This window comes from Loxodonta africana, chromosome 21, assembly GCF_030014295.1.
Source record: "Loxodonta africana isolate mLoxAfr1 chromosome 21, mLoxAfr1.hap2, whole genome shotgun sequence".
Classification (NCBI taxonomy): domain Eukaryota; kingdom Metazoa; phylum Chordata; class Mammalia; order Proboscidea; family Elephantidae; genus Loxodonta; species Loxodonta africana.
Genome location: NC_087362.1, coordinates 29,190,672 through 29,213,765, shown reverse-complemented (window position 1 = coordinate 29,213,765; position 23,094 = coordinate 29,190,672). Strand labels below are relative to the sequence as shown.

At 58.1% G+C, this 23,094-nt stretch overlaps 3 protein-coding genes and 1 long non-coding RNA gene across 17 annotated transcripts; 2 read left to right on the top strand and 2 right to left on the bottom strand.

Annotated features, from left to right (window-relative positions):
- The first annotated feature begins 65 nt into the window (after nt 1-65).
- Nucleotides 66-6,706, top strand: CDK10 (cyclin dependent kinase 10). 5 transcript variants are annotated; one of them, XM_023558039.2, is made up of 13 exons: nt 66-175; nt 2,269-2,341; nt 3,114-3,185; nt 3,308-3,410; nt 3,595-3,676; nt 4,041-4,108; nt 4,610-4,662; nt 4,789-4,858; nt 5,314-5,373; nt 5,639-5,762; nt 5,907-6,028; nt 6,322-6,374; nt 6,592-6,706. In XM_023558039.2, exons 1-13 carry the CDS (start codon nt 89-91, stop codon nt 6,684-6,686), a joined length of 1,062 nt encoding a protein of 353 aa, XP_023413807.1. In that variant the 5' UTR covers nt 66-88; the 3' UTR covers nt 6,687-6,706. The 5 variants fall into 5 exon arrangements, with proteins under 5 accessions (XP_023413807.1, XP_003418176.1, XP_064129694.1 ...); XM_003418128.4 differs by having other exon boundaries at nt 5,907-6,046; XM_064273624.1 differs by having other exon boundaries at nt 5,639-6,028.
- Nucleotides 6,707-8,026: 1,320 nt separating this feature from the next.
- Nucleotides 8,027-10,770, bottom strand: SPATA2L (spermatogenesis associated 2 like). 2 transcript variants are annotated; one of them, XM_003418127.4, is made up of 3 exons: nt 10,506-10,770; nt 9,752-10,055; nt 8,027-8,809 (listed from the first exon to the last, which is right to left on the bottom strand). In XM_003418127.4, exons 2-3 carry the CDS (start codon nt 10,052-10,054, stop codon nt 8,027-8,029), a joined length of 1,086 nt encoding a protein of 361 aa, XP_003418175.1. In that variant the 5' UTR covers nt 10,055; nt 10,506-10,770. The 2 variants fall into 2 exon arrangements, with proteins under 2 accessions (XP_003418175.1, XP_023413811.1); XM_023558043.2 differs by lacking the exon at nt 10,506-10,770 and having other exon boundaries at nt 9,752-10,332.
- A 1,801-nt stretch (nt 10,771-12,571) lies between these two features.
- On the bottom strand, nt 12,572-23,086 carry VPS9D1 (VPS9 domain containing 1). Of its 9 annotated transcripts, none has more exons than XM_023558028.2 (15): nt 22,180-23,085; nt 20,690-20,765; nt 19,742-19,831; nt 19,476-19,638; nt 18,026-18,137; nt 17,875-17,937; nt 17,458-17,510; nt 17,213-17,300; nt 16,849-16,934; nt 16,016-16,488; nt 15,098-15,227; nt 14,613-14,821; nt 14,067-14,151; nt 13,283-13,387; nt 12,572-12,934 (listed from the first exon to the last, which is right to left on the bottom strand). In XM_023558028.2, the coding sequence occupies exons 1-15, from the start codon at nt 22,276-22,278 to the stop codon at nt 12,841-12,843; spliced, it is 1,926 nt and encodes a 641-aa protein (XP_023413796.1). In that variant the 5' UTR covers nt 22,279-23,085; the 3' UTR covers nt 12,572-12,840. The 9 variants fall into 9 exon arrangements, 8 of the variants coding, with proteins under 8 accessions (XP_023413796.1, XP_064129692.1, XP_023413795.1 ...); XM_064273622.1 differs by having other exon boundaries at nt 17,767-17,937; nt 19,742-19,834; nt 22,180-23,084; XM_023558027.2 differs by having other exon boundaries at nt 19,742-19,834; nt 22,180-23,084.
- On the top strand, nt 19,820-22,514 carry LOC135228355 (uncharacterized). The gene is made up of 2 exons (XR_010318818.1): nt 19,820-21,450; nt 21,896-22,514. It is a non-coding gene; the product is annotated as an uncharacterized LOC135228355 (long non-coding RNA).
- Nucleotides 23,087-23,094: the final 8 nt, after the last annotated feature.

Sequence of the window (23,094 nt, the reverse complement as noted above, 5' to 3'; positions counted from 1 at the left end):
AAGGGGAACGCCCCGGAAGTGGGTTGCGCGCCTGCGCCGAGGGACACCGTCTGCGCCTGCGCAGACAAGAGCAGGTACGGCGGTGGGCATGGGAGAGCCGGAGCCGGAGTCAGAGCAGATCCGTCTGAAGTGCATCCGTAAGGAAGGTTTCTTCACCGTGCCTCCGGAACATAGGGTGCGACGGGGAGCCGCTTGGGCAGCTTGTCCTCGCCGGCAGCAGGGCTGGGCGGAAGCGCGCCATAGGTCTCGGTGTCGTGCTCCGGCGCCGCGGTTTCCGGCACGACAGGCACGACAGTCCCAGAGTTCTTCGCGGTGGGCGCGAAAGTTGGCGCAGCTCTTTCAGTTCTGGGCGCTCCTCGGGCTTTTCGGGCTTTGGGCCCCGGGCGGTTTCTGTGGGGGAATTACCAGTGGAAAGAGTGGGAGGGGCGGAGCCTCCCACCCGGCGTGGGGTGGGATTAACCAGGGCTCTCTGACTGGGCAGCGTCGTTTGTCCTTCCGTTGTGCAGTTACTGTCATTGAGTCCTCTCTTGCACCCTTTGCCGCAGGATACCGTTACTGGGCCTTTGTAGATAAGGAAGGTGAAACTCACGGGCATTGAGCCATTTCACCAAGGTAGCTCGCAGCTGGGCAGAAGTTTGAAGTCTGGCGCTGGGTTATGTTTTCACTACTTGCTAATGTTCAGAGAGGCCGTTTCACTGTCCAATGATATTCATTAGATTGTGGCTGAATGGGCGACAGGAACCACACTTGGTCGTGGGCTGGTCACTGAACGTCACTGTCAGGCAGCGGGTGCTCCCTGAGAGCAGTGAATGGTGGGGATCCTGGTCTCAGAGGGACTAGAGGCACCCAGACAGGGTCAGTGCAGAGTGCAGTGGTGGGTACCTTGAAACAGAAGTATGGGAGATTGTGGAGAAGGAATTGCTTTCAGTTGCGGTCTGGGAAAAACTTGTAGACTGTGGTATTTCTGCTGAGCCAGGCGGTGTGGCTAGGATATAAATGAAGGGATGAGGGGGGCGGTATGCCAGATGCAGGGAGCTGCAGAAGCAGAGAACTCCAGGGTGTGAGCAGGAATCACGAAGTTCAGTTTGCTTGGAGAGAAAACGTGAGAAGAGGAATTCAGGCAGGAAAGGGAGGTTGAGTTAAGAACATGGACCTGGTCTCTTGGCTTCAGAAGGTGACATGGTGCGAGGGTAGGGTCCGTGAGAAAAAGGCAGGAGGCCAGATGGGGCTTTTACAATTTGAGTCTTGCTGTATATGCTTTTCAGATCCAAGGATAAGTGCTTACATGTCCCATCCACCTACGAATGCACTGAATAAGGGTACAGCCTCTCCCCTAGGATCAAAAAAACCAAAGCTATTGCCATCGTTGATTCTGACTCATAGAGACCCTATAGGACAGAGTAGAACTGCCTCCTAGGGTTTTCAAGGAGCAGCTGGTGGATTTGAACTGCTGGTCTTCTGGTTAACAGACAAGCTCTTAACCATTACGCCACCAGGCCTCCTCTGCTAGGACAGAGACCCCAAAATCTAGTGGCTCAGGTAGAACAGGGTCCTATTTCTCTCTTTTCCCGACACTCCAGAGACAGGCAGTTGTTTCCTGAAGGTAGGTTGGGTGATTCTCTCTTACTGCTCCACCTGCACTTCATCCAAATCCCAGCCCTGCCTCAAGGCTGGAGATAAGCAAGAGCACCCAGCTTTCCTGAATCTGCAAGTCGAAGGTGTCGCTCTGTTTCCATCCCGTTGGCCATAATTTAGTCAGATGATCACCCCTAGCTGCAAAGAAGGCTGGGCAATATGGCTGCCAGCTGGGTGGCCATGTGTCTCTGGTAACTTATAGATGTAGGGACAGTTTGCAGCCTCTGCCACAGGAGTGTCTCCACTGTGGTAAACAGCTAAAGAAGGCCTTGGACGTCTTCCATCTGTAGAAGCGAAACTTAAACACCAATGCCTGTGGATTTTCTGCAGTGACAGGAATGTTCTGTTTTCTGCCTTATCCAGTACAGCCATCATGAGCCACGCGTGGTTATTGAGTGCTCAAATGTGGCTAGTGGAACTGAAAAGTTGGATTTCTAATTTTAAACATCTACATGTTGCCAGTGGCCACAATATTGGAAAGTGCAGATCTAGACCATGGGATGGAAGGGGAGGAGTCACGCCAAAGTCTTGAGTGAACTTCTCAGTCCAGATGACATGTAAAGTATCTACCCACAGGTCCATTAGCTGCAGGAGCCCCCCCCCCCCCACCAGCAGCACATCTCTCTCTTTTAGCTGGGACGATGCCGGAGTGTGAAAGAGTTCGAGAAGCTGAACCGCATTGGAGAAGGCACCTACGGCATCGTGTGTGAGTGGCTAATATGGGGGCCAGAGATGCAGCTCATGGGTCTGATGTGTCTGGGGTAGGGTCTTTGTAGCAGCAGCAACTTGTGGGGTTGGAAGAGGGTTTGTGTTTTCTGTCTATAAGCAGAGTAAACATGAGCATGAGTGAGTTTTATTTACTGGTGTAGTTACTACACATTTTTCACGGCATATCTGAAAAACATGTCAGTTGCTAAAGTTGGTGTTGCTCACGTAGAACCACAGAGTGTAGGTGACTGTTACATCAACAAGATATAGGACTTCCCAAGGCATCCGTGACTTTGGTGTGCCTTATCCTGCCAGGCCTTTGGAACAAATCAGCCCAAGGCTTTGGGGAGCCATCTTTACACAGAACAAGGATTACTTTATTTATATGGTGCATTTTTGGTGTGATAAGGCAGCATAAGAGAACACAGAGCTGTGATCTGCATCTTAACTAGAAGGAGGGCTTCATGAAGGCTAGCCGTGAGATGCCTCAGTAGCTGGAGACCAGGTTCCAATGGAGAAAGCAAGCAGAAAGCCGGGTATACGACCCAGCTCAAATCAGGAAATGCCCAAGGGAGCATGCAGCCATGGGGTGGGTGTGCTGTCACTTAGTGAGGCATGAGTGTCACAAGGTATTAGCGTTGTCCAAGGCCAGAAGTGGACCTTGAGCTGGCATAGGCAGAGCTCTGGCTTGCTTAGGGGCTGTGTGTGGCACGAGGGAGCTGGTTACAGGGACCAGGTTGGCCTCTAATGTAGATGTGCTTCTATTCCAGATCGGGCCCGGGACACCCAGACGGATGAGGTTGTTGCCCTAAAGAAGGTGCGGATGGACAAGGAGAAGGACGGTGAGTGTGAGGCAGTGGGGGCTGGCCGCCCCTTATAGTGAGTGTTTGCAGAGCCCCAGGGAGGTGGCGGGGTAGGGTCCCTGAGGGCTGACGGGCTGCTCACGAAGGCCACCGTGGTGCAGGGATCCCTATCAGCAGTCTGCGGGAGATCACGCTGCTCCTGCGCCTCCGCCACCCCAACATCGTGGAGCTGAAGGAGGTGGTTGTGGGAAACCACCTGGAGAGGTACGCTGCCCTGCTGTCCTGCCCCTGCCCCGCGTCAGGTCCCCTCCAAACCCACCCTGCCCTAGCCCCCAGGTCTCCCCGTGAACCCCTGCCCTGGCCACTTCTCCCCTCCCCCTTCAGCCTGGAAAGGCCTTTTGCCCATGTAGGGCAGGGTGGGCAGGGGCATGCGTGTCTCTTGTTCCAGCATCTTCCTTGTGATGGGTTACTGTGAGCAGGACCTGGCCAGCCTCCTGGAGAACATGCCAACACCCTTCTCAGAGGCCCAGGTGTGTAGTGAGGGCTGGAGGGTGAAGAAGGGGCTGCACAGGTCCTGCTAATGGTGAAGGTTCCTCTGTATGTTTGTGCCAGCACAGTGCCTGGGAACGTGGTGCCTGCTGCCACTTGTGTGTCTGTGAGGCTAACAAAATGGCGTTGAGCTCATCAACTGGGGGGAGGGGGGACACGTGGTAGTGAGAAGTGCTCCAGGCTCACTGCTTACAAGCCAGGGCCTCTGATGAGCTCGGTTTACGCTCAGATCACACCAGACACAGAGACTAGCAGTTCCTGAGACCATCATGGTGATGCTGGTGATGTTGGCCTGGGGCCACATCTCCCAGGCTTGCCCTCACTTGGCAGCCCCTGTACCCACAGGTCAAGTGCATCATCCTGCAGGTGCTCAGGGGACTCCAGTACCTGCACAGGAACTTTGTCATCCACAGGTGAGCCTGATGGGAGGGCTGTGGGGCTTGCTGGGACACGTGCTTGGGTGGGGACAGTTCTGTGATATGGAGGAGGAGCCTGGGCCGTCCATGAGAGGGGTTGCATGGTCACGATGCAGTGGGAAGTTGTCTAACTGCCCCATGAGAAGGGGGTCCAGGACCAAATCATTTCAAGGAATGCCACAAAACAGTCTCCCTGAGGAGTCATGATGCCCACCAAGTATAACCATGGGTCTGAGAGGTCCTGTAGCAAAGGGCTTCTCTTAGTGGCCTTGTGACGCATGCCTGATAGATGAAGGGAGGACAGGTCTAGGGGAGGAGGTCTTTGAGGGGGTGGCTTTTAGGTCTCACGTCTGGAGTTCTTGGTAAAGTGACCTTACATACTTGCCTCTCTTCAAGGTTTGCCCCCGTGTAGGGGGCCAGATCTGACGAGTAGGGGCATCACTGCGGCTGCCGTGGGGGCTCCCTTCTTGGTAGGTGCTCACTGTTTCTTGCCCACAGGGACCTGAAGGTCTCCAACCTGCTTATGACAGACAAGGGCTGTGTGAAGACAGGTGAGTGCCATATCTGTCATGTTCTCATGGGGCTGCCTTGATGGTCCTATGTGGCTCAGGGAGCCTGGCACCTGGTGCCGGACCTGGATGTGATAACTCAGTTCTTTTTTTCTGCCTCTGTCATAGCGGACTTTGGGTTGGCCCGGGCTTATGGTGTCCCTGTAAAGCCAATGACCCCCAAGGTGGTCACCCTGTGGTGAGTTCCATGGAAGGTGCAGTGGCCCCCTTACTGGGCATGCCTGTCAGGGGGGCAGCTTGGGGATATTCAGCTAAAGCTCCACAGGAGTCCTGAGGGTCTTCAAGCTTCAGGGGCTGCCCTGGGCCCAGGACAGCTTCCTGGGACTAGCCGAGCTGTCCAAGGGAGGAAGCTGCTTGCTATTCCAAACCTGCCCTGTCCAGACAGGCCCCTTTGATGGGCCATCTCAGGGAAGACCAGCAGCTTTCCGTAGTTAATTCTCATTTATGGTTTTAGAAACAGAGCTGGATTGGGCTGAGAGTACGTCTTTGCTGTAGGCTTGGGCCCTGCGCAGCCGTCCTCTAGCTTGTGCCCTTTAGCTCCCATCTGCAGACGGGCTGATGGGTTGGAGCAGTGCTGCTGTGCCCTCGGAGGCCTGGGCTGCATGGAACACAAGGGGAGCTTCTCTCCTGCAGGTACCGAGCCCCCGAGCTGCTGCTGGGAACCCCCACACAGACCACCAGTATCGACATGTGGTGAGGAGTGGGCGCAGGGTGGCCAGGGTATTTGCTGAACTCTAGCTCCCCAGCCCAGCAGGAAGTAGAAGAACCTAGGGATTCTGGGTCTCCAGCACCGAGGTCCCACAAGGTTATTCCCTGGCGGGGTGGGGGGTCAGTCCCCTCTGGCCTCCTTCCGTGCCCTCTGGCCCCAGTACTGGGAGGGCATGTCACTGGGCGGGGGTCTGTGGAGAGAGAGTATGTGTGTGTGTGTGTGTGTGAGGCCCCGGTTCCTCCTGCCTAGGGCTGTAGGCTGCATCCTGGCAGAGCTGCTGGCCCACAAGCCGCTTCTCCCGGGCTCATCGGAGATCCACCAGATTGACCTTATTGTGCAGCTGCTGGGGACACCCAGCGAGAACATCTGGCCGGTGGGTACCAGGGCTGGCCCACCCACCTTCCCCATCTGCCTGGATTACCTGCTTTCCACCTGCCATACAGGTTTCTCCACCCATCTGCCTGGCCCATCTGATGCCCACCCCTCCCTCTGCCCACCTACCTTCCCCAACCTGCAGGGCTTTTCGAAGCTGCCACTAGCCAGCCAGTACAGCCTGAGGAAGCAGCCCTACAATAACCTCAAGCACAAGTTCCCGTGGCTCTCGGAGGCTGGGCTGCGCCTGCTCAATTTCCTCTTCATGTATGACCCCAAAAAGAGGTGCTGAACCCAGGCAGCTGGCGTGTGAGCGTGTCACAGGGCGGGCAGTTTCCTCAGCCGGGCCCCACCACCCTTTACACTGGATCCTCAGGACTGAGATGTGTTCCCATCACTCACACACACCCTGCCCAGTCCCATGTGGTCACCACCTTTCTATGTTGCGGAGTTTACCCTTGGTCTCAGCCTTGTTCTCCCTAGGCCAGAGAACCAGGAAGCTCTGAGGCAGGCAGGGGTGTGAGGGAAATGAGCTCCTCACTGAGGCCCACTCTCTCCAGGGCGACTGCTGGGGACTGCCTGGAGAGCTCCTACTTCAAGGAAAAGCCCCTGCGTGAGTCCCCCCTCCCTGCCCCAGCACAGCACCCAGACTGGGCCCCTTTTTTCTGGGAAGGAGTGGTGGTGGTGTTGGGACAACAGTCTTATATAGCACCCCATGTCTCCAAGGTGTTAGCAGGCAGCCCCTAACTCGTGCTTGGTTCAGGCAGATACACCTTCCAGGGTCAGGGAGGTGCAGAGCTCCTGGGTGCTGAGCAGGCTTCTCCCCACAGCCTGCGAGCCGGAGCTTATGCCCACCTTCCCCCACCACCGCAACAAGCGGGCTGCCCCTGCCACCGAGGGTCCAAGCAAGCGTGGCAGGCTCTGATGGGTCAGAGCCCAGGACCATCTTGAGGGCAATGAACTAAATGGGTGAAGGAAGCAGTTTTCATCCTGACCTTGGCCTCAGTGCACCAGGAGAGCCCCTGCAGCCCTGAGGTATGGATGAGAGATCCAGGCTGGGGCAGTGGCTGCGCCCAGTCTTGCCCTCCCCAAGGCGCCCAACTGGACAGCTCTGCTGTGGTGATGCCATCTGGTGGCCACACCTCTGGGAAAACAGCCCTCTGTCTCAGGTGGAAATACTAATGTGGGTTTGTCATGGGGCCATGCACATGGGGGGCTTGGAACCACTGCTAGTTGCTGGCCTGGGACCGACAGCCTCGGAGACTCTTCTTGGGCCCCCGGTCGCCCCGTCCTGGGGCAGGAAGAGGCCCTAGGGAACTCCTAAAGTGGGAAGGCAGAAGGGTCAGGTCTGTGTGGAAGGCGGAGGACAGGGTCTGGACCACAACAGGATAAAGTCCCTGGAGGCTGCAGGAACCCAGTTTCAGGAGGGACACCAAGCTCCTGTACCTGAGGGGCGCAGAGATAAAGGCTTTGTAATGGGTGCAGTGTCACTTGTTTAATGTACTTGAGGTTCAAATACATGTGATGTCCACAGGGGGTCATCCTGAGTACTAAGAAGGAGAGCAGGTGGGGGGGGTGCTGGGTGAGAAGAACGACATTGGGTTTAGGGCCTATGAGGACAGGCATCTGCCCCACCCACTTCCTGAAGCCAGCTCACTGTCCCAAAAGGCCATAGCCTGCATGCCCAGCCATCCACCTACTACCCCACAGCCTGGTTGTCAGGGAAAAGATCCTGGGGGTCAGTACAGAGGATGGGGCTGCACATTCCTCCCTCCTTGCCCTCGTATCCACCCTTCTTTGCGTGTGGGTACCAGGGTGAGAAGGCCAGTGAGGCCCCTCCTCCAGTCTCAGAGCAAGGGAGACCACTAGTTCCTGATGGACATCTGGAAGGAGACAGCACCTAGAACCTTCAGCTGCAGGCAGGGGGGTGCTCCAAGGAGGTGTTCTAAAGGTGGGATGTAGGAATGCCATGCAAAGCAGGGGGGGACAAGGGGCCAGAGATCCTCCTGTGGGGACAGATGGCCTCTGCCCAGCATGCACAGCCTGGGTCTGGGTGCTGAGGACAGGCTGCCTGCTGGCCCACTGGGGCCTGCCACTGGTTGGCTGCCCCTGGCCACCCTAGGGCACCTGGAGCACTCTGCACTATTCTGCATAGTTCTCCTGTGGGTGGGGGGTGGGCAGAGGCCAAGCCCTCATAGGCTACTGCCCAGATAAGCACCACGTGGCCCCGGCATCTCTCGGAGCACCCTGATCACTGCCACTGGGCTAAGGTCCAGGCCGTGGGGCACCAAGCAGGGTGTCCACTCTTGAGTGTGGCAGCCACGTGCGCCGCACTGGCTCCCCAAGGGGTGGCTGCAGCACGCTGGGCTGCAGGCAGCTGTGTGTTGGGAAGCCCTCAGGGCCAGCCAAGTCTGAGGTTCGGCTCATTTCATGGCGCAGGGAGAGGAATGAGAAAGGGGCCGGCTCAGGTTCCTCCTCAAAGGCCCCATAGGGCAGGTTGTTGGCAGGGGCTTCCCAGGCTGGGCCCCCTACACCCCACACCTGGGCGCTCTGCTCCCAGAGTGGTGCGTCATAGGCTGGCTCTGTGGGAGGCGAGGCAGCACCTGGGGAGGGGCCCCCATACAGGCTGGCCTCCTCCTCTGAGCCCTCCTCTTCTGTCAGGTCCCGGTACAGGTCCAGCGGGCACCCGAACACTGCCGGGGAGCCATGGGAGGGCGGGGGTGGTGTCTCCTCAGCCCGGGCCAGCCGCTGCTGCAGCCAGGCCACACAGGAGGCCACATCCCCACTGGCTCGCCTTGCTGCCAGCAGCACCTCAGCTGGCAGCAGGCTAGTGCCCAGCTGGGCCAGCACCTCACCCATGATTTCACACTCCAGGCGCAGCGCAAAGCAGCCCAGGGCCACCTGCAGCAGCTGGCAGGCGGGGGGCGGTGCCGTCACCGTGAGGCGGTGGTTGTCCCTGGGCGCATAGCCCATCCTCTGGAAGCTCCTGGTGAGGAGGTCCTCAGAGAGTGCTCCCTTCAGCACATGCACGTAGCCCCCAGAGAAGGTCTGCAAGGGAGAAGCTGGTCACCACAAGTCCCCCTTCCACAGGCTGGGCCCATTTCAGCAAAGGAAACATGTTCAAAGAGATTAGGTAATTTACCCAAAGCCACACAAATAGGAAGAGGAGGACCAGGAGCTCTGTCAGGGTCTGCCCAGCACCAAAGCTGGTGGGTCATTCTCCCGTCTTCCTGCTTCCAGTCCCTGAGTCATCAAGGGCAGGCCTGTCTCCTTGTTTCTGCACCCCCCAGTGCCCAGGATGGGACTGGTGCTGCTCAGGGCTACATAGGCTTTGAATGAATAAAATCCTAGAACTTTGGACCAGCAGGTGTCCCTATAGAGCAGCAGGCTCCAGCTCTCACTTCGAGAGAGGATGCCACTGCCATGGCAACCAGCGGAGGCTTACCTCGCCCACGTGCGAGGTGACATCACCACCTTCCTACTCTTCTGAATTAGCTCAGGGAGCCAGACCCTGCCCCCTTCTGCCACCCGGACAGCTCCCCCCAGGGTGCAGGGGCCCCTCCAGCTCCTGCCCATTTCATAGGGGTTGCACCCCGCCCGATGTTTTCCCCCCACCTCAGTCTCCCTCTCTGTAAGTGGGGCTCAAACTGTTTACTAGAGAGGTTAAGATGACCTCAAATCGCTGCCTTAAGCCTATCAGAGGACCTGTACGGCAACCGGGGCTGCAAGGCCACTTTTGGGAGAGTACTGATCAAAGTTTTAAGGGGTAGAGATCCTGGGAGGCAGGCCCCCTAAGCCTGTCCTCCACCCATCACATGTTGCCAGTCCTGGGCGTGCCCACGGGGCCTCCGCGGGGCGCTGCCCCAACACATTCCCATGGTCCTTGGGCTGAGCCCTGTGAGCCCCTGACCAGGACGGCAGCAGTCCCCCCTAAGGCCTGCAGCGGTCTGGCAGGGAAAGGAGCAGAGATCCCGTCATCGGACGTCCTACCTTGATGGTGGTGAACTCCTTTCTCCAGGGCAGCAGGTACAGGTGCACAGCGGCCAGCTCCAGCAGCTCGAAGGCGCGGGCCAGGCCGCGCAGCGCGGGCGCCAGGTCGGCGCGGCCCCACAGGCCGTCGGTGAGCAGCGCCAGCGCGTCGTCCTGAAGCGCCCCGTGCAGGTCGAAGTCCTCCACCAGGATCTGCCAAAGCACCGCGCGTAGCGAGGGGTCTCCGCAGACGCCTGCGCGCCCGCGCCGCAGCTCGCGCTCCAGGCACAGGCGATAGTCCTCGGACAGAGAAGTGCTGCCCATCCTGGGGTGTAGGGGGATGGAGCGTCAGGGGCTGGAGACCTCGCTCTGCTAGCTGTGCACACTCTTCAGCTCTCCTACCCAGCTTCCGCAGGTTAACCCTTCAGGCTAGAGACCCCGCCCGGCATCTACAGAACCCCCCGGCTTGGAGACCCCACCCCCGGGACCTTCTGGGGAAAACGGCGGAGAGAGTGGCCAGCCATCTGCGGGGTCTCCCTTCCAGATAAGAGCCGCCTTCACCAGCGACCCTCGCCCGGCCCCGCCGGCTAAGCATCCCTCGGAACCCACACCCCACCAAGCCTGGAGACCCTGCCCCCGCAAATTCAGCGCACCCTTCTGCATGTGCAGCGCCCCCCAGACAGGAGGTCCTGGCCCTCAGCTGAGCGCCCCCCACCAGACCGCAGACCCGTCGCCCAGCCGGCCACGGTGTGGGTTCCGCGGGAAGCGGCGCTACCTGTCTGTGCCCAGCAGTCCCCGAATCGCCGCCGCTCAGCCTCGACCTGCCCCAGCGGAGCGCTTCCTTTGGGATTCGGCTCGGCCCGCTGACCACAATGTTGAGAGCGGGGCTTGAGTCGGGTACCGCCCCTCGGTAAAGCTACCCGGCAGGGCAGAGGGAGTTCCCGCGGGGCGGGGCTTCCAAGCCGTGGGGCAGGATCTGCTGACGTCGAGGAGCGTGGCAGCCCCACCCAGCCCAGCACCTGAGCGAAGCGCTGCTACCGCTACCTGAGCCCCTGTCGACGTCTCCTCACCGGAAACCCGGGCGTAGGAGGGGCCGGCGGCTCGCCCGCACTGTAATTGGCAGGGGGAGAGGAGGAGGGCCTCGGGGAGGTGCCCGCTATAGTGGGCGGTGCCTGAAGCATACCAAACAATGGTTGGCTGGCGGAGCGAGAGGGCGCGGGGCGGGGCCAACTTCGGGTGCGGACCCTGCGGACTGCACCCCCGAACTGTGATTGGCCGGAAAAGGGAGGGGCGCGAGGCAGAAACAAGCCGGCTTCCCGTGGAGCTGTAGGCAGCATACACGTGAATTTCGCTGCTGAGAGGTCGGAAAGCTCCGGGCAGTGCGCAGCAGGGCCAGCGGTGCCAGGCTGTTGTTTCTGGACGTCGCTGGGCAGATGGGATAATGGGGAGGGTTTGGCAGTGCCCCAGGGACTTGGGCTCCTGCTAGGGGTTACAGGCCTAGTCGCCACTTGAGTTCCTTGAGGGGCTCAAACCCAGAACCCTCCCCTCCCATCATCCACCAGGGTGTGACCTGGAGAAGGTACTGCCTTGGTTTCCTTATGGGCTTCTTGTCAGTGCTAAATGAGCTGTTACTTGCAAACAGCTGGCAGCAGGGCCTACCCCAGAGCATTCAGTAACTCCTGGTCTCCTTTGTCAGCCCCTCTCCCCAAGAAAACCCGAACATTGCCCCACCACCCAGCTCTGGTAGGGTCTAGTGTGGGGTCTGAGTTTCTCAACATCTGGACCTTGCCTCAGTGTCCTGCTACACCCCACCCCTGGGGAGGGGCCTAGGTGTCTGGGGTCCCTTCTGCCCTGCCAGGTTCCCCCACCCTCACCCTATCCTCAATTGGGGTGTGTGTGTCAGGGCTACCCTTCCAAAGGGCCTGCTTTCTCCTCTTCTGGTGACCACATGCCACCATTTCTCAGGACTGAGGGGTGGCCCAGGAGGTGGGGTCTGGGGCTGGAACTACACCTAGAGTCCCTGATCACAAGTGCACGCTCTCGGTGAAATGGGCCTCAGTTTTCCCACCTGTAAAACAATGATGACTCCTTAGAGCTCTTTAGGGCCAGTGTTCTGGGGCTGTTAGGCCCTGCCCAGTGAAGACCTCTAACCTCAGCCTCCCCACCTACCCAAGCCACTGAGGGCCAGGGGTGGGGGAGGTGCGTCTCAGACCCCCAGAACGCGTCTATCAAGAGGCTCCTGCTCCAGAGGGTTGGGGAGTGCAGGCAGGCATGAGGCTCAATCCCCTCACCACCTCCTCTGCCCAGGCTGCCTTTTTGCCTCCTCTGTAGTCAGCAGAAGGGATAGCTGTGCCTGCCTGGCTTGCCCAGAATATAGGATGGGGCGCAGCGAGCTAGGCAGGGTGACGACAACAGTGATCTCTTTATTCTCAGCCAGGTGAGTGTCCCATGCCCAGCACCAAGGGAGCACGTAACAGTCAGAGTGGGCAGTGTGAACACTCAGGCTCACTTGGACACAGGCTCACGTGGCCCCAGTGGGAATAAGTGTTGGTCGACCCAGCATGGGTGGGTGTGAGGCTTAAGCCCCAGGTCAGGATAGAGACCCTAGGCCTCGAGGGAAAGTAGTTAGTGTCTAATAAATAAACAGTTCAGTCTCAAAGGCCTCGAGAACTGGCCTCTGGGCTGATTTGGAGGCTCTGGTTCTTGGCTCCAATAAGAAACTGGCTCAAGGGAGCAGTGACTGTTATAGGTGGAACAGGAGAGCCCCTTCTCTGTCCTGATACGCAGCAGTGTATACCACCCCAGGGGGTTGTCTGGTCTGGCCCAGGTGTGGCCCGACATTCATGGGCTGAACAGGTGGGCCCCTGGGTGCTCCAGGATCCCTCCACATAACCTCTCAGACCTAGGGCGGGAGAGAGAGGGGCCTAGTTCCCTGCTGGTGGCCCCATCCTGTTATGGATAGAACCTGAGAGCAGGTGTTGGGCTACGGAGGGGGACAGAGCTGGAGGCCCCAACCACAACCTCCTGCCATCTGACCTCTGGCAGAGTGGAAGCTCCTGGGAAGTGTGGCTTGAGTACAGGGGGGCGGCAGGGGCCTGGGGTGCACCCAGCTACTTGCCAAGGGCTCCCTGGGGCAGCAGTTCCACGTAGCTCAGGGCACTCTGCAGTGAGGTCAGGCAGTAGCCCTCCTCTCCTATCAGGTACCTGTGAGGAGTCGATCAGGGGGCATGTTCACGGAGGGGCCCTGAGGCCACCCCAGAGCTGTTCTCTGTCCACTGACCTCACAGTGGCTCCTGGGGCGAAGCGTACACTCCACAGTCCCAAGGGAGGCACTGAGTGTGAACCCCTCAGAACCCTCACTGGGACAATGAACCCCTCCCCAGACAGCCCACTCCTCTCGCAGATACTGTTCAGAGGGCGCTGAATCAGGGATGGCTGGATAGGCTCAGGCGCCTGGTTTAGGTCTTGGGGAGCAAATGAGCAAGGCCGTCCCGTGTGGCAGACTGGAGCCCCTCCACTACGCCCCCACCCTGCCCTGCCCTGGGCTCCTACCCCTCGTGGACGAATTCCTCAAGGGCTGCGCACTCTGACACCAGCTGGGGGAGGCCACTCCTCAGCACCACGAAGGACAGGATAGGCAGCAGGTCATCAGCACCACTGTTGGGCACAGGCGCTGTTGGCTGGGGGCTTCCAGCGACTCCCCCTCCAACGCCTGTTGTGTCTGTGTCCCGTGTGACCCTCACAACAGCCCTGTGAGGATCGACCTGCTATCCTCAGTGATGGAGCCACAGGCTGCTAGAAGAGACCTGCCTGAGGTGCACATGGTCGAGGGCCTGGATGGGAGGAGGCGAGGGCCGCCTCCTCATACACTGGTCTGGGCAGGAGGCTGGGATCCGGGTCACTCACCCAGCACAGGCAGATGGACCTCGGCGGGTAGGCGCCAGCAACCCCTGTAGAGATGCCAGACTACAGCCTGAGGCCCTAGGCCCACAGCCTCTAGGAAGAGTGGGGGAGGCAAAGAGGCCCCCCCTACAGCTGACTGAAGCTGGGGATGTCCAGAAGAGGGTCTTTGTTATATCTGCCCCCGCCCCACCCCCGACCTGAGGGTCTGAGAACATTCTTCTGAGGAGACCCTGAATTTCACCAGATTTGCTGGGGGCCCCAAGCTGAGAGGCACTGACCCTCCCCCGCACAGAGGGGCGGCAGCGCGTCCTGCTGGGCTCTCTGCCCCTGCCCTCTCTGAGCCCCAGGTCCTGGGAGCGGAGATGGGGCAGAGAGCTCTGTGAAGCTCAGCCAGGAGAAGCAGGACTGAGTCCTTGCTGCCCCATTCACTCACATAGCAGCAGCACCGGGCGGGACACTGGCCTCCTGGGCCCGGCAGCAGTCCTCCGCACATGCACAGATGACCCGCAGGGCTCGCACTGCAGGCATAGACATGGGCTTCGGGTGAGAACTGGGGGTGGAGGCTGGGGCAGGGGGTGCAAGAGGATACAGCAGGAAGCCCTGGGTGGGGCTGCTTGGACTACTGGGGTGGGGGCATGATGGTAGGGCTGCAGGGGCCTGTGGGGCTGTGGTGGCTAGGTGAGAGGCCTGACTCCCAATCTATGGCCTTCTCTTGGCCCAGTGGGTGGTACAGGGAACCCCTCTGCCTGGCCACCCTCATAAACGTGGGCTTGCCTGTCCTGATGTACAGAGCTGGGGATCCCTGTGTGGGTATCACTTTCGCATCTCCCATGTCCAGTGTATAGGTGCACCCCTCCCCTCCCCGACACACACACACATTTGACAGCACGAGAAGCATCTGCAGCTTGGAAGACTAAGGCCCAGGTCACCTTGGAGACCTCCCTATTCTTCCTCCCCACCCGTCCCCCGCCCCACTCACCAATGCACTCCAGCTTCTTCTGGGGGCAGCTCTCTAGGACCAGCAGCCCCAGCTCCTGGACTGCAGCATGATAGGGGTAGGTGCCTGTGCCCTGGGCCTCGGCATCCTGGGGGAGGAGCTTGGCAGGGACACCGAGAGCCGTGGGGGCCGTGTTCCTATAGAGCTCCATGCTCCTGCTCAGGGCCACCTCCCGGGCTCGGTGCACACTCCTGGGGCAGACAGAGGCTCAGCTTAGCCCCCGGCCCAGGGGCTCCATCCCGGCGATGGAGGGCACAGTTGCCCAGGCAGGGCTTCAGCTAGGAAAGCTGCCAGTGTGTCCCCAGCAAATGGCCCCAGGTGCTCCCAGGACCCCGTCATGGGAGGAGGGGATGCCACTGCAAACACAGTACAGTAGGGCAGAGCTGCAATCCTCTGCAGGGAGCCAGTGACGGAGGAGACCCCATGGGCTGGGAGAGACCAGTGGAGTGGGCGCTGGCTGGGCCCACCTGTATAGGGCCAGCAGTGGGGCCCATAGTGGGGAGAAGAAGGCCTCCTCCATGCATGCCAGGCAGCGGTCCTTGGCGGCGGCCGTGTTCAGGCCCTCGAAGGCCAGAAGGGTCAGTGAGAGCAGCCTGTCTGTGGTAGAAAAGTGGGGCAGACACGGCTGTGGGGACAACTGGGACCTGGCAGCACCACCCCAGTGCTCCCCAGAAAAGCTTACGGTTCTAGAGGCACCACCATCTCTCTGGAAGGCTCAACATCGGAGTGAAGGTGACCTTCTCCTGGGCTCTGCTCCCCAGCTGGCTCCTTGGGGAAGGGGCTTGGCCTGGTCCTCCCTCTGATCACCTTCAAACCCACCCTCTGCCCCCTCGGCCTTTCTGTACCCCTGTGGCCTGGGGTCTGGAGAGGGTACCTGAGACCTGGCTGCAGCGGCCCCTCCTTCCTGTGCCACTACTGAGACAAGGTCTGGGGAGGGGAAGATAGGGTTGCCTCCTTCAGAAAGGGCCTGCCCCTGGTACTGCAGGTAAGATTTCTGAAGCTGGGTGGTGGGGGTCCCATCTCAGCCCTTCAGTGTGGACAGTGCCCACAGAAGGCCTGACTGAAGGCCTCTCCTCCCTAGCTCTCAGAAAACCGTGGAGCCCTTTATTCCTGGATCACCTGCCACCTGAGGCCATCCTTAAGGGGTCCACCACTACATTCAACATTCCCAAGGCTCAGTGGACATAAAGGTCACCTGGATTAGGCTGGGGTATACAAGCTACGGCTGGGCCTGGCTGCCTGTTGAGAGCCCCCCGTCCCTGCCCCATCCCAAGGCCCAGGATGAGCATTCCATTTGTCTCACTGCCCCAGGGCCCAGGCAGTGAGCTAGGACCAGGAAGTCCAGGCTGGCCTCGCCTTGGCCCAGGCCCCGCCCCCACTCCTACCTATGGCATTATGGATGTCTTTCACGGTGCTCTTCAGCTGCTCCAGCAAGGGTTCTCTCTTAACTCCGGGGTTCGGTGACTCGGACTGCCCCCCGGGGCTCAGGCCCCACCTCTCGGATGTAGCCAAGAACTGTTCCAGGTCCTCAAAGGAGCTGTCCTTGTCCCGCAGACGGGACATGGCATCCCCCAGGGGTGAGGGAGGCCCTTTGGGGCTGCCATCAGCTCCTCTGTTGGGGAGCCCGTCCTGTGGCCGCAGAGCTGGCTCCGGGGGGCACAACACGCAGTGGAGGCTCTGGGAGGCACGCAGCCGCCGGCTCCCGGGGGCCACTGGCCCCTCAGTGTCTGAGGGTAGAGAGCAGTAGCCGGGGGCGGGCGTGGTGCTCAGCGTGGCCCTGCTCACCACTGGGTACAATGCGCTGTACACTGTGCCCTGAAGCTTCCGCAGGAGCTGCGAGATGGGGTGGTCAGGAAGGCTGTGGGGGAGGTGCAGGTTTGCAAACAGCTACAGGGCCAGGGCAGGGGGCGGGGGCGACTGGGAGAGACAGCTCACATCCCCCGGCCCCACCCAGGACCTCATCTGAGACACCACCCCTCTACAAAGCAGCAATACTGGGAAGCACCAGAGAGAAGTCCTATCTTACTTCCTGCTGGTAAATTGCAAACAAAGCCTGTCCCACCCATGCTGGGTTACATCTGAGCTGCCAGATTTCTATTACTTGCTTTCCTTCTAATTTCTATTACTCACTTCCCTTCTGACCCCTCCCCCGTGGTCCCCTAAGGCCAGTGGTCAGGGGCTCTGCAGGTCCTATTACGGGTGCCTGGGGCCCTGGTACCTGAGGAGGTGGGAGACCAGGCTGGTGACAAGTGACAGGTCCCCAGGGCTCCTCTTGAGCTTGGCCCTCCAGAGCTTTGGCCAGTCCTGCAGGACAGGGGGCTTGGTGGGTGCGCAGCGCCCATGGAAGAATGCCCCATCTCACTGTGGACACATTTCCTGGGGTGTAGGGAAGCCTCTTGGAGAATCCCAACCCCGGTGGGTCTGGACTATCCCTGGATCATTTGCCACCCTGAGCCTATTCCTTTAGAGGTCTACTGCTACATTCGACATTCTCAAAGCCCAGAGGACGTAAATGTCGCCTTGATCAGACTGGGCCATACGAGCCAGGGCTGGGCTGCTGCTCCAAGCTGTGCGGGACTCACATGGTCCTGCTCATATTCAAGAATGGCAGCATAGAGGGCCCGCTGCTCTCGCTCCTCCGGGGTCAGGGCAACCTGGCTGCAGAACCTCCTGGGGGAAAGGGGAGAAAAGGCCAGGGGTGGGTGGACAAGGCCAGGCCTCATCCCCATGGCTGCCCTGAGGGAAGGGGGGCAGTGGACGTACCTGTTGGGAGATGGTGAGGAATGGGGGATGCAGCTGTTGGGAGATGGGGGTGTGGGGGACGTACCTGTTGGCTGCCTCCTGTAGTCGCAGCCGGCGCTCCTCCATCTTCCTCTGGAGCTGGACACAGAGTCAAGGAGCCATTGCTGGATGACCCACCCTGACCCTCCTCTTTGCACACCTGCACTGAGCACCCACGAGGTCCAGGAGGGTACAGTGGACACAAGGGCTCAGTGGGTGGGAAGGGGGCAGGTGCCCACTTGGAGGGGGCCGTTCCCAGAAAGGCTTCTGAGGGAGGGGACAGCCTGTTTGAGGTCAGGAGGACATGAGCAGACAAAAGTATATGTGGGGGAGGGAGAACCCCCCGGAAGAACACCTCTGCTCTCCTCACTGACAACCAGCATCCATACTGCTGCCCGACCTCCTCCCCAAGGCTGTACTCTGGATGTCTCCGTGGGACACCAAGGACGGGCAGAAAGGGTGCCGTCTCCTCTCGAGCTTTGGCGATCACCAGGTTCTCCATCATCTGCCGCTGCAGGGACAGGGTCTAGCAAGGGAAGGAGCTCGTAAGGCCACTCCTGTCCCCTCCCCCTGTTGTCCCCTTCATCCCCAGGCCCTCCCTAGACCCTACTCACCAGGGACGTCTTCTGCACAGCCTGGGTGGGGTCCAGACGGGCCATACGGGCCTCATAGGCAGCCTTCAGCTTCTGATTCTGCAGAGAGGCCTCCTCCAGGGGTGTCAGCTCCCTGGAAATGGGGACAGCTGCTGTCTAGCCCCAGGAAACCCAGGAATGCTTTGGTGTTCCAATAAGCCTCCCTCTCACCCCCACCTGGTTCTGAGACCAGAAAGTGAGGTAGTGGTGAGGGGAAGGCCAGGAGAGGGGAGTGGTTTGGGGGGTGATTGCTGCCCTGCCAAAATGTGGGCCTGGTATTAGCAGGACTTCTACTTTTCAAAAGAAGCTGGAACTCTGGACTTTTATGCAAAACTAGTTATACATATTTGGCAATGAAACATAATTCTTTAAAGGTACCACATGGGCCAGACTTAAATTTGTTTGCAGCATGTGAAAGGGAAAACCAAGTGTATTCAACGACAGTGACCGACAGCCACCCTACGGAAAAGCTTTCAGTCCTATATATGTCTTCCTCTTCTCAGGGCGGTAGAGGGTAGGTCCAAGGGAAACAAGACTGAGGAGGGAAAGTGTTTCCTGGGATGGAAGTATTGTGCCCACAGCAATACACGCAGAGATGAGGTGACTGAGGGGTTGGGAGGAACCTCCTGAAGAGCCTGGAGGGCTGGCCAGAGCAGGGCCAAGAGGAGCAGGTCCTCCTTGTTTGTCCTACTTGGGATTCACTGGGCTTCTTGCATCTGTGTCTTGATGTCTTTCATCAATTCTAGAAAATTGTCCACCATTGTCTTCAACATAATGACCCTCTGCCATTTTTTTTCTCTCCACCTTCTAGAATGTCAGTAAACTTATGTTAGACCTTCCATCGCTCTTTTATTTTTTTTTTTATGAAGCATTCTGGGTGTCTTTGACTTTTCTTCCAATCCACTAATTCTCTCTTCAGCTATGTCTACTCTCCTGTTATAAACTTGTCCACTCCATTTTTTGTTTTTTTGGCTTATTTCTACTAGAAAACATATATATATATATTAGTTAGTTTTAAATAGTAACTTCAGTTGCATTTTTCATTTCTAGAAGTCCTACTTAATTCTTTATTTCCTCAGTCAGATTTTATGTTTTCTTGCTCAAGATTTTATAATTTCTTGGTTTCTCTAGATATAAAGAACATAACTGTTTTATAATCTGTGTCTGATGACGCCAATATTTGGAGACTTTGCAGGTCTGTTTCTGCTGTCATTCCCTAATAGTTTCTTGTTTCCTCATGTGTTTGGTTATTTTTGACAGTGTGTTATTCGACTTTATGAAAAAGCAAAATGCTTTCCTCCAAGTAGGTTTTGCCTTTGCTTCTCTCAGGTACAAGGGAATTCCCATTCTGGGACCTATTTTGACTAAATTTCCGTGGCCAACTCATATTGCCCAGCCTCTAATCCCAATCCCCAGGCTCAACTCATCTTACTTTTTAGAGTTTTGTGACTCCACCATCTGAAGCTTCTGGAAGATTTCAGGAGGTAGAAAAGGAGAGAGCTTGCCCCCTTCATCTGAGTACACCCGGCGGTGTCGACTGGTTGGTGAGGGTACTGCAGCAGTCATAGGCTTGGCTGGCTTCAGGCATGGTTTCCCTGTAAGCCATACATGGCCACGGGTCAGTAGGATGGCCCCACATTCCATAAAAAGACACAGACTTGGGTGTACTCAGGAAACCTCCTTCTGTTGGAGACCCACCCAGCTTGGCAGCAGTTGATTGGGCCCTCTCCAAACACTGTTCAGCCAACTTCAGCATCTTCGAGGTGTCTAGGGGCACTGTTTCCCCGGCTTCTGGGGGAACAGGAGAAAAAAAGGCCAGTTACCTTCAGCTGGACTGCTAATCAGATTCTTGCTGAAGTGAAAACAAGGTATGGGAAAGCTGGGTTTACCTCTTGATTTTGAGGCAGATTCCAGGCTTGGCCAGCCCAGCATCTGATTAACTTTCTTTCCCTCACTGGAAAGGGGACCTTTGGAGTTCTCTACCTAAACAAGGCCTTTCTTTATTCCTCACTGAGGGCTTTTCCTGTACTCTACCCCTCTGTGTGAGATAGGCCACGCAGCTGCTATGTCATTTCACAAATAAGGACGTGCTGAGAGAAAAACCTCATTTCTCGGCACCCTATCACTCGCCTGTGTTTGCACACAGATCTGGCTTCCTGCCTGCTGCTCAAAGTGTTTCATGGTCTTTTCCTCACATCAGAATGACTCCAATGCCAACCCAAGGTACCCAGAGCTCTGCACAACCTGCCCAACCCTAACTTCACCTTCTCCCTCTCCACTGGCCTTCCACAAACACACCACCCACTCCTACCTCAGGGTCTTTGCACATCCCTCTGCTGGGAATGCCTTCTCCAGACCCTGGCATGGGTCACTCCACCCATCAGTGGGTTCAATGTCATCTCCTCAGGAGTGCTTCTGTGGCCTTTCCCATCACACCCCACCCCAGCTCTCCATCCTCTTGCCTGCAGCACCTGTCCGTTCTGGCCCCTGCATCATGCTATTGCAGCTGGTGCTTGCTGAGTGCTATTGGTCCACTTTCTGCTAATGATCATGCTGGCAGGAGATGTCCAGGCCTGAGACTCTCTGAGGGCTATGTTCCCATGATTAGCCCAGCATGGGGAGGACCTGCGACGTTCAGAGCCATACCTTTGGTCATTTCTGCTTCTTCCAACAGAACCTGGGAGATGTAGTGAATGCTCCTCAGATATTCTGTATATGCCTCCTGTGCCCAGGGAAAAGAAATGGCAGGGATCAGGGCTACGGAGGTGAATGAGTCCATCGCACTTGCCTGGTGCCCCTCCAGGAAAATGCAATGCCTGGACCCACAGAAACAGCAGTGCCTGCTTATCATGAGATACACCAGAGACATCTAGTCTGCTGTAGTTGGCTGGTAATTGTGCAGTAGTCTAATGATAGTATCCTGGCTCTCTAAGACTTGAAGGAAAAGATGTCAGCACCTGCAAACAACGCCAAAGCACATCTTCCTACAAGATCTGCAGTAGGCACTGGGTGCCGAGACCAGCTGGACACCAGTCCTCCTTTCACTGCGCTTCTTTCTGGCAGAGTAGGGCTGGGAGCAGCCTCAGCAGTTGCTCTCACTTTTTACGCTCTATAATTTTTCTTCCTGTGTCATGACTCAGGAGCCATTCATTCAGTGGCTTTAAATAAGTATTTCCTGTGATGTTAAAGAGGGATGATATTGCAAATCTTAGAATTACTTCCTGCCTTAGGTTTTGGAAAATCCCTCTCCTGATCCTCAGGGTGAGTACCCCTCAGCACACAGGAGTCAGAGGACTAGTGCTGAACACTCTCTGCTGCTCAGGACATTAAGAACCATGGCATGATGGTTTTTTGTCCTTTTTTTGGCATCCCAGTTATCAAGCCACCCGTCTTAAGTCTACTCAGAGGTAAGACCAGGGCAGATTGTGGACAGGGTTTTTGACTTGTGGGGGCACCTGGTGTCCCAGAAAAAATGTGGGAGAAGGAGCAGATTCAGAAACTAGGATGTTTTTCTTAGGCACGCACAGCCTCTTCCCTACCCTGGGCAGTCTGGTGTGGCCCAGGCGGTTTTTCTACCTGGTCCCCACCTTGAGAGTCAGCTCCCAATCTCAGGAACAAGCCACCCTTTCCACCCCCTGCATTTCCTTCCAGACAGGCCCTGAACAGCCAAAGCAGCACTATTGGGCTGACAGTTAATATTTTCTGGATTCGGTCCCCTTTGGGAATCTGATTAAATCTACAAAAAAGGAAGAAAGGATGCACACACAAAAAACTCTGGGGGTTAGTTCACAGACATTTCTGAATCCCCTCTACAATATCATCTCAGCTCTGATTCCCCGACTCATTGAACAGGGGAGAACACTGAGGCCCGGAGAGGGCAGTGAGCTGTCCAAGGTCGCAGAGCAGGGCAAGACCTCAGCACCGCCGGGTCCAGCCTTCTTACCCCAAGGTGGGCGTGGGCGCCCCCAAGTGCCGAAGCTCGGGCAGGGCCGAGAGCAACCTCGCCGCCTGGCCGGCTCTGCCCTCGCCCACCCGGCTTGCAGCAGGTTGGGGTCCCTCCCGGCCGTCGCCGCGACCGCCTCCCGCCCCCGCCCGGGGGGCTAACCTCCGCCGGACCCCGCCTCCCCTTGTCTCACCCGGGGTCGGTTGCCAGTGTCCAGCTCGATGGCCCCGTTAGCCAGCTTCATAGCGCTCTGCAGCGGCTTCACCGCGCCATCCCCGGCCGCAGCGGCCATGGTGCGGGGCGGGGGAGGCAGTGGTGGCGGTCAAGGGGCGGGGCGGGCGGTCGGGAGCCCGGAACTCTGCCTGCGCGGGCAGTGGAACGCCGGAGCGACGGACCGCCGGACGGGGCGGTCCCTGCTGGAAGCACTTCCGTCGTCCTGCTCCGCCGCAGGAGCAAGACTCCCGCGGCAGAATGGGCCAAAGCGAGAGTGGCGGAACCATGGCCTGGTAATCCGAGGCCAGGCCCTGCTAGGGTCCAGGAGCGGACTCTGGACCACGGGCCTCGGCTTGCAGGCCGGGTCTCCCCATCTGGGAAAGCGGATTAGCGATGACAACGTCTTCACGTAGCTGTCCTGAGCGCCGAGCCCTCGCTCCACGTCCAGGACCCCTCTAACTCCGAACAGTCCCGCTAGTTGCGCTTTATGATTTTGGTACTTTTCTGTATGTGTATGTACTTAAATAAAAAATTGCAAAAAAGAAGAAAAAATCAAAGGAAACTTCAAGCAACATGGCTAAGTATTCTGAAAAGCCCTCCAATGCCGAAAGGCACCGTGCTGGCGGACCGAGCAGGGCCAACCACCTCCGTGCGTAACTCTTGGGGCCCAGCGTCCGCCCGTCAGCGCCTCGTTTCCCTTCCACAAAGAGGTATAGCGGGTCTGCTGTCCCTCACGGGCCTGCCACGAGGTTTAAATGAGTCGCCGTACGTCAAAGGCTCAGCACACTGCCTAGCCCGAGGCCGGCGCTCTCTAGGCGTCAGCGCTGGGCACTATTCCTCTCGCGGATGGAGCGGGAAGCGAGCCTGCGGACGTCACCGGGACGCTTTCAGGGCG

Bases quoted from the DNA above. Each gene is read 5' to 3' on its own strand.
- CDK10 (XM_023558036.2), top strand. From the start codon at position 89: ATGGGAGAGCCGGAGCCGGAGTCAGAGCAGATCCGTCTGAAGTGCATC. The intron at 2,342-3,113 runs GTGAGTGGCTAA...CTTCTATTCCAG, and splicing joins AGGCACCTACGGCATCGTGT to ATCGGGCCCGGGACACCCAG. The intron at 4,663-4,788 runs GTGAGTGCCATA...CCTCTGTCATAG, and splicing joins CAAGGGCTGTGTGAAGACAG to CGGACTTTGGGTTGGCCCGG.
- SPATA2L (XM_003418127.4), bottom strand. From the start codon at position 10,054: ATGGGCAGCACTTCTCTGTCCGAGGACTATCGCCTGTGCCTGGAGCGC. The intron at 8,810-9,751 runs GTAGGACGTCCG...TCTCCCTTGCAG, and splicing joins AGGAGTTCACCACCATCAAG to ACCTTCTCTGGGGGCTACGT.
- VPS9D1 (XM_023558024.2), bottom strand. From the start codon at position 22,278: ATGGCCGCTGCGGCCGGGGATGGCGCGGTGAAGCCGCTGCAGAGCGCT. The intron at 16,935-17,457 runs GTACGTCCCCCA...CCTGTCCTGCAG, and splicing joins CTACAGGAGGCAGCCAACAG to GACTGGCCAAAGCTCTGGAG. The intron at 12,935-13,282 runs GTAGGAGCCCAG...GACTCCTCACAG, and splicing joins GAGGAATTCGTCCACGAGGG to GTACCTGATAGGAGAGGAGG.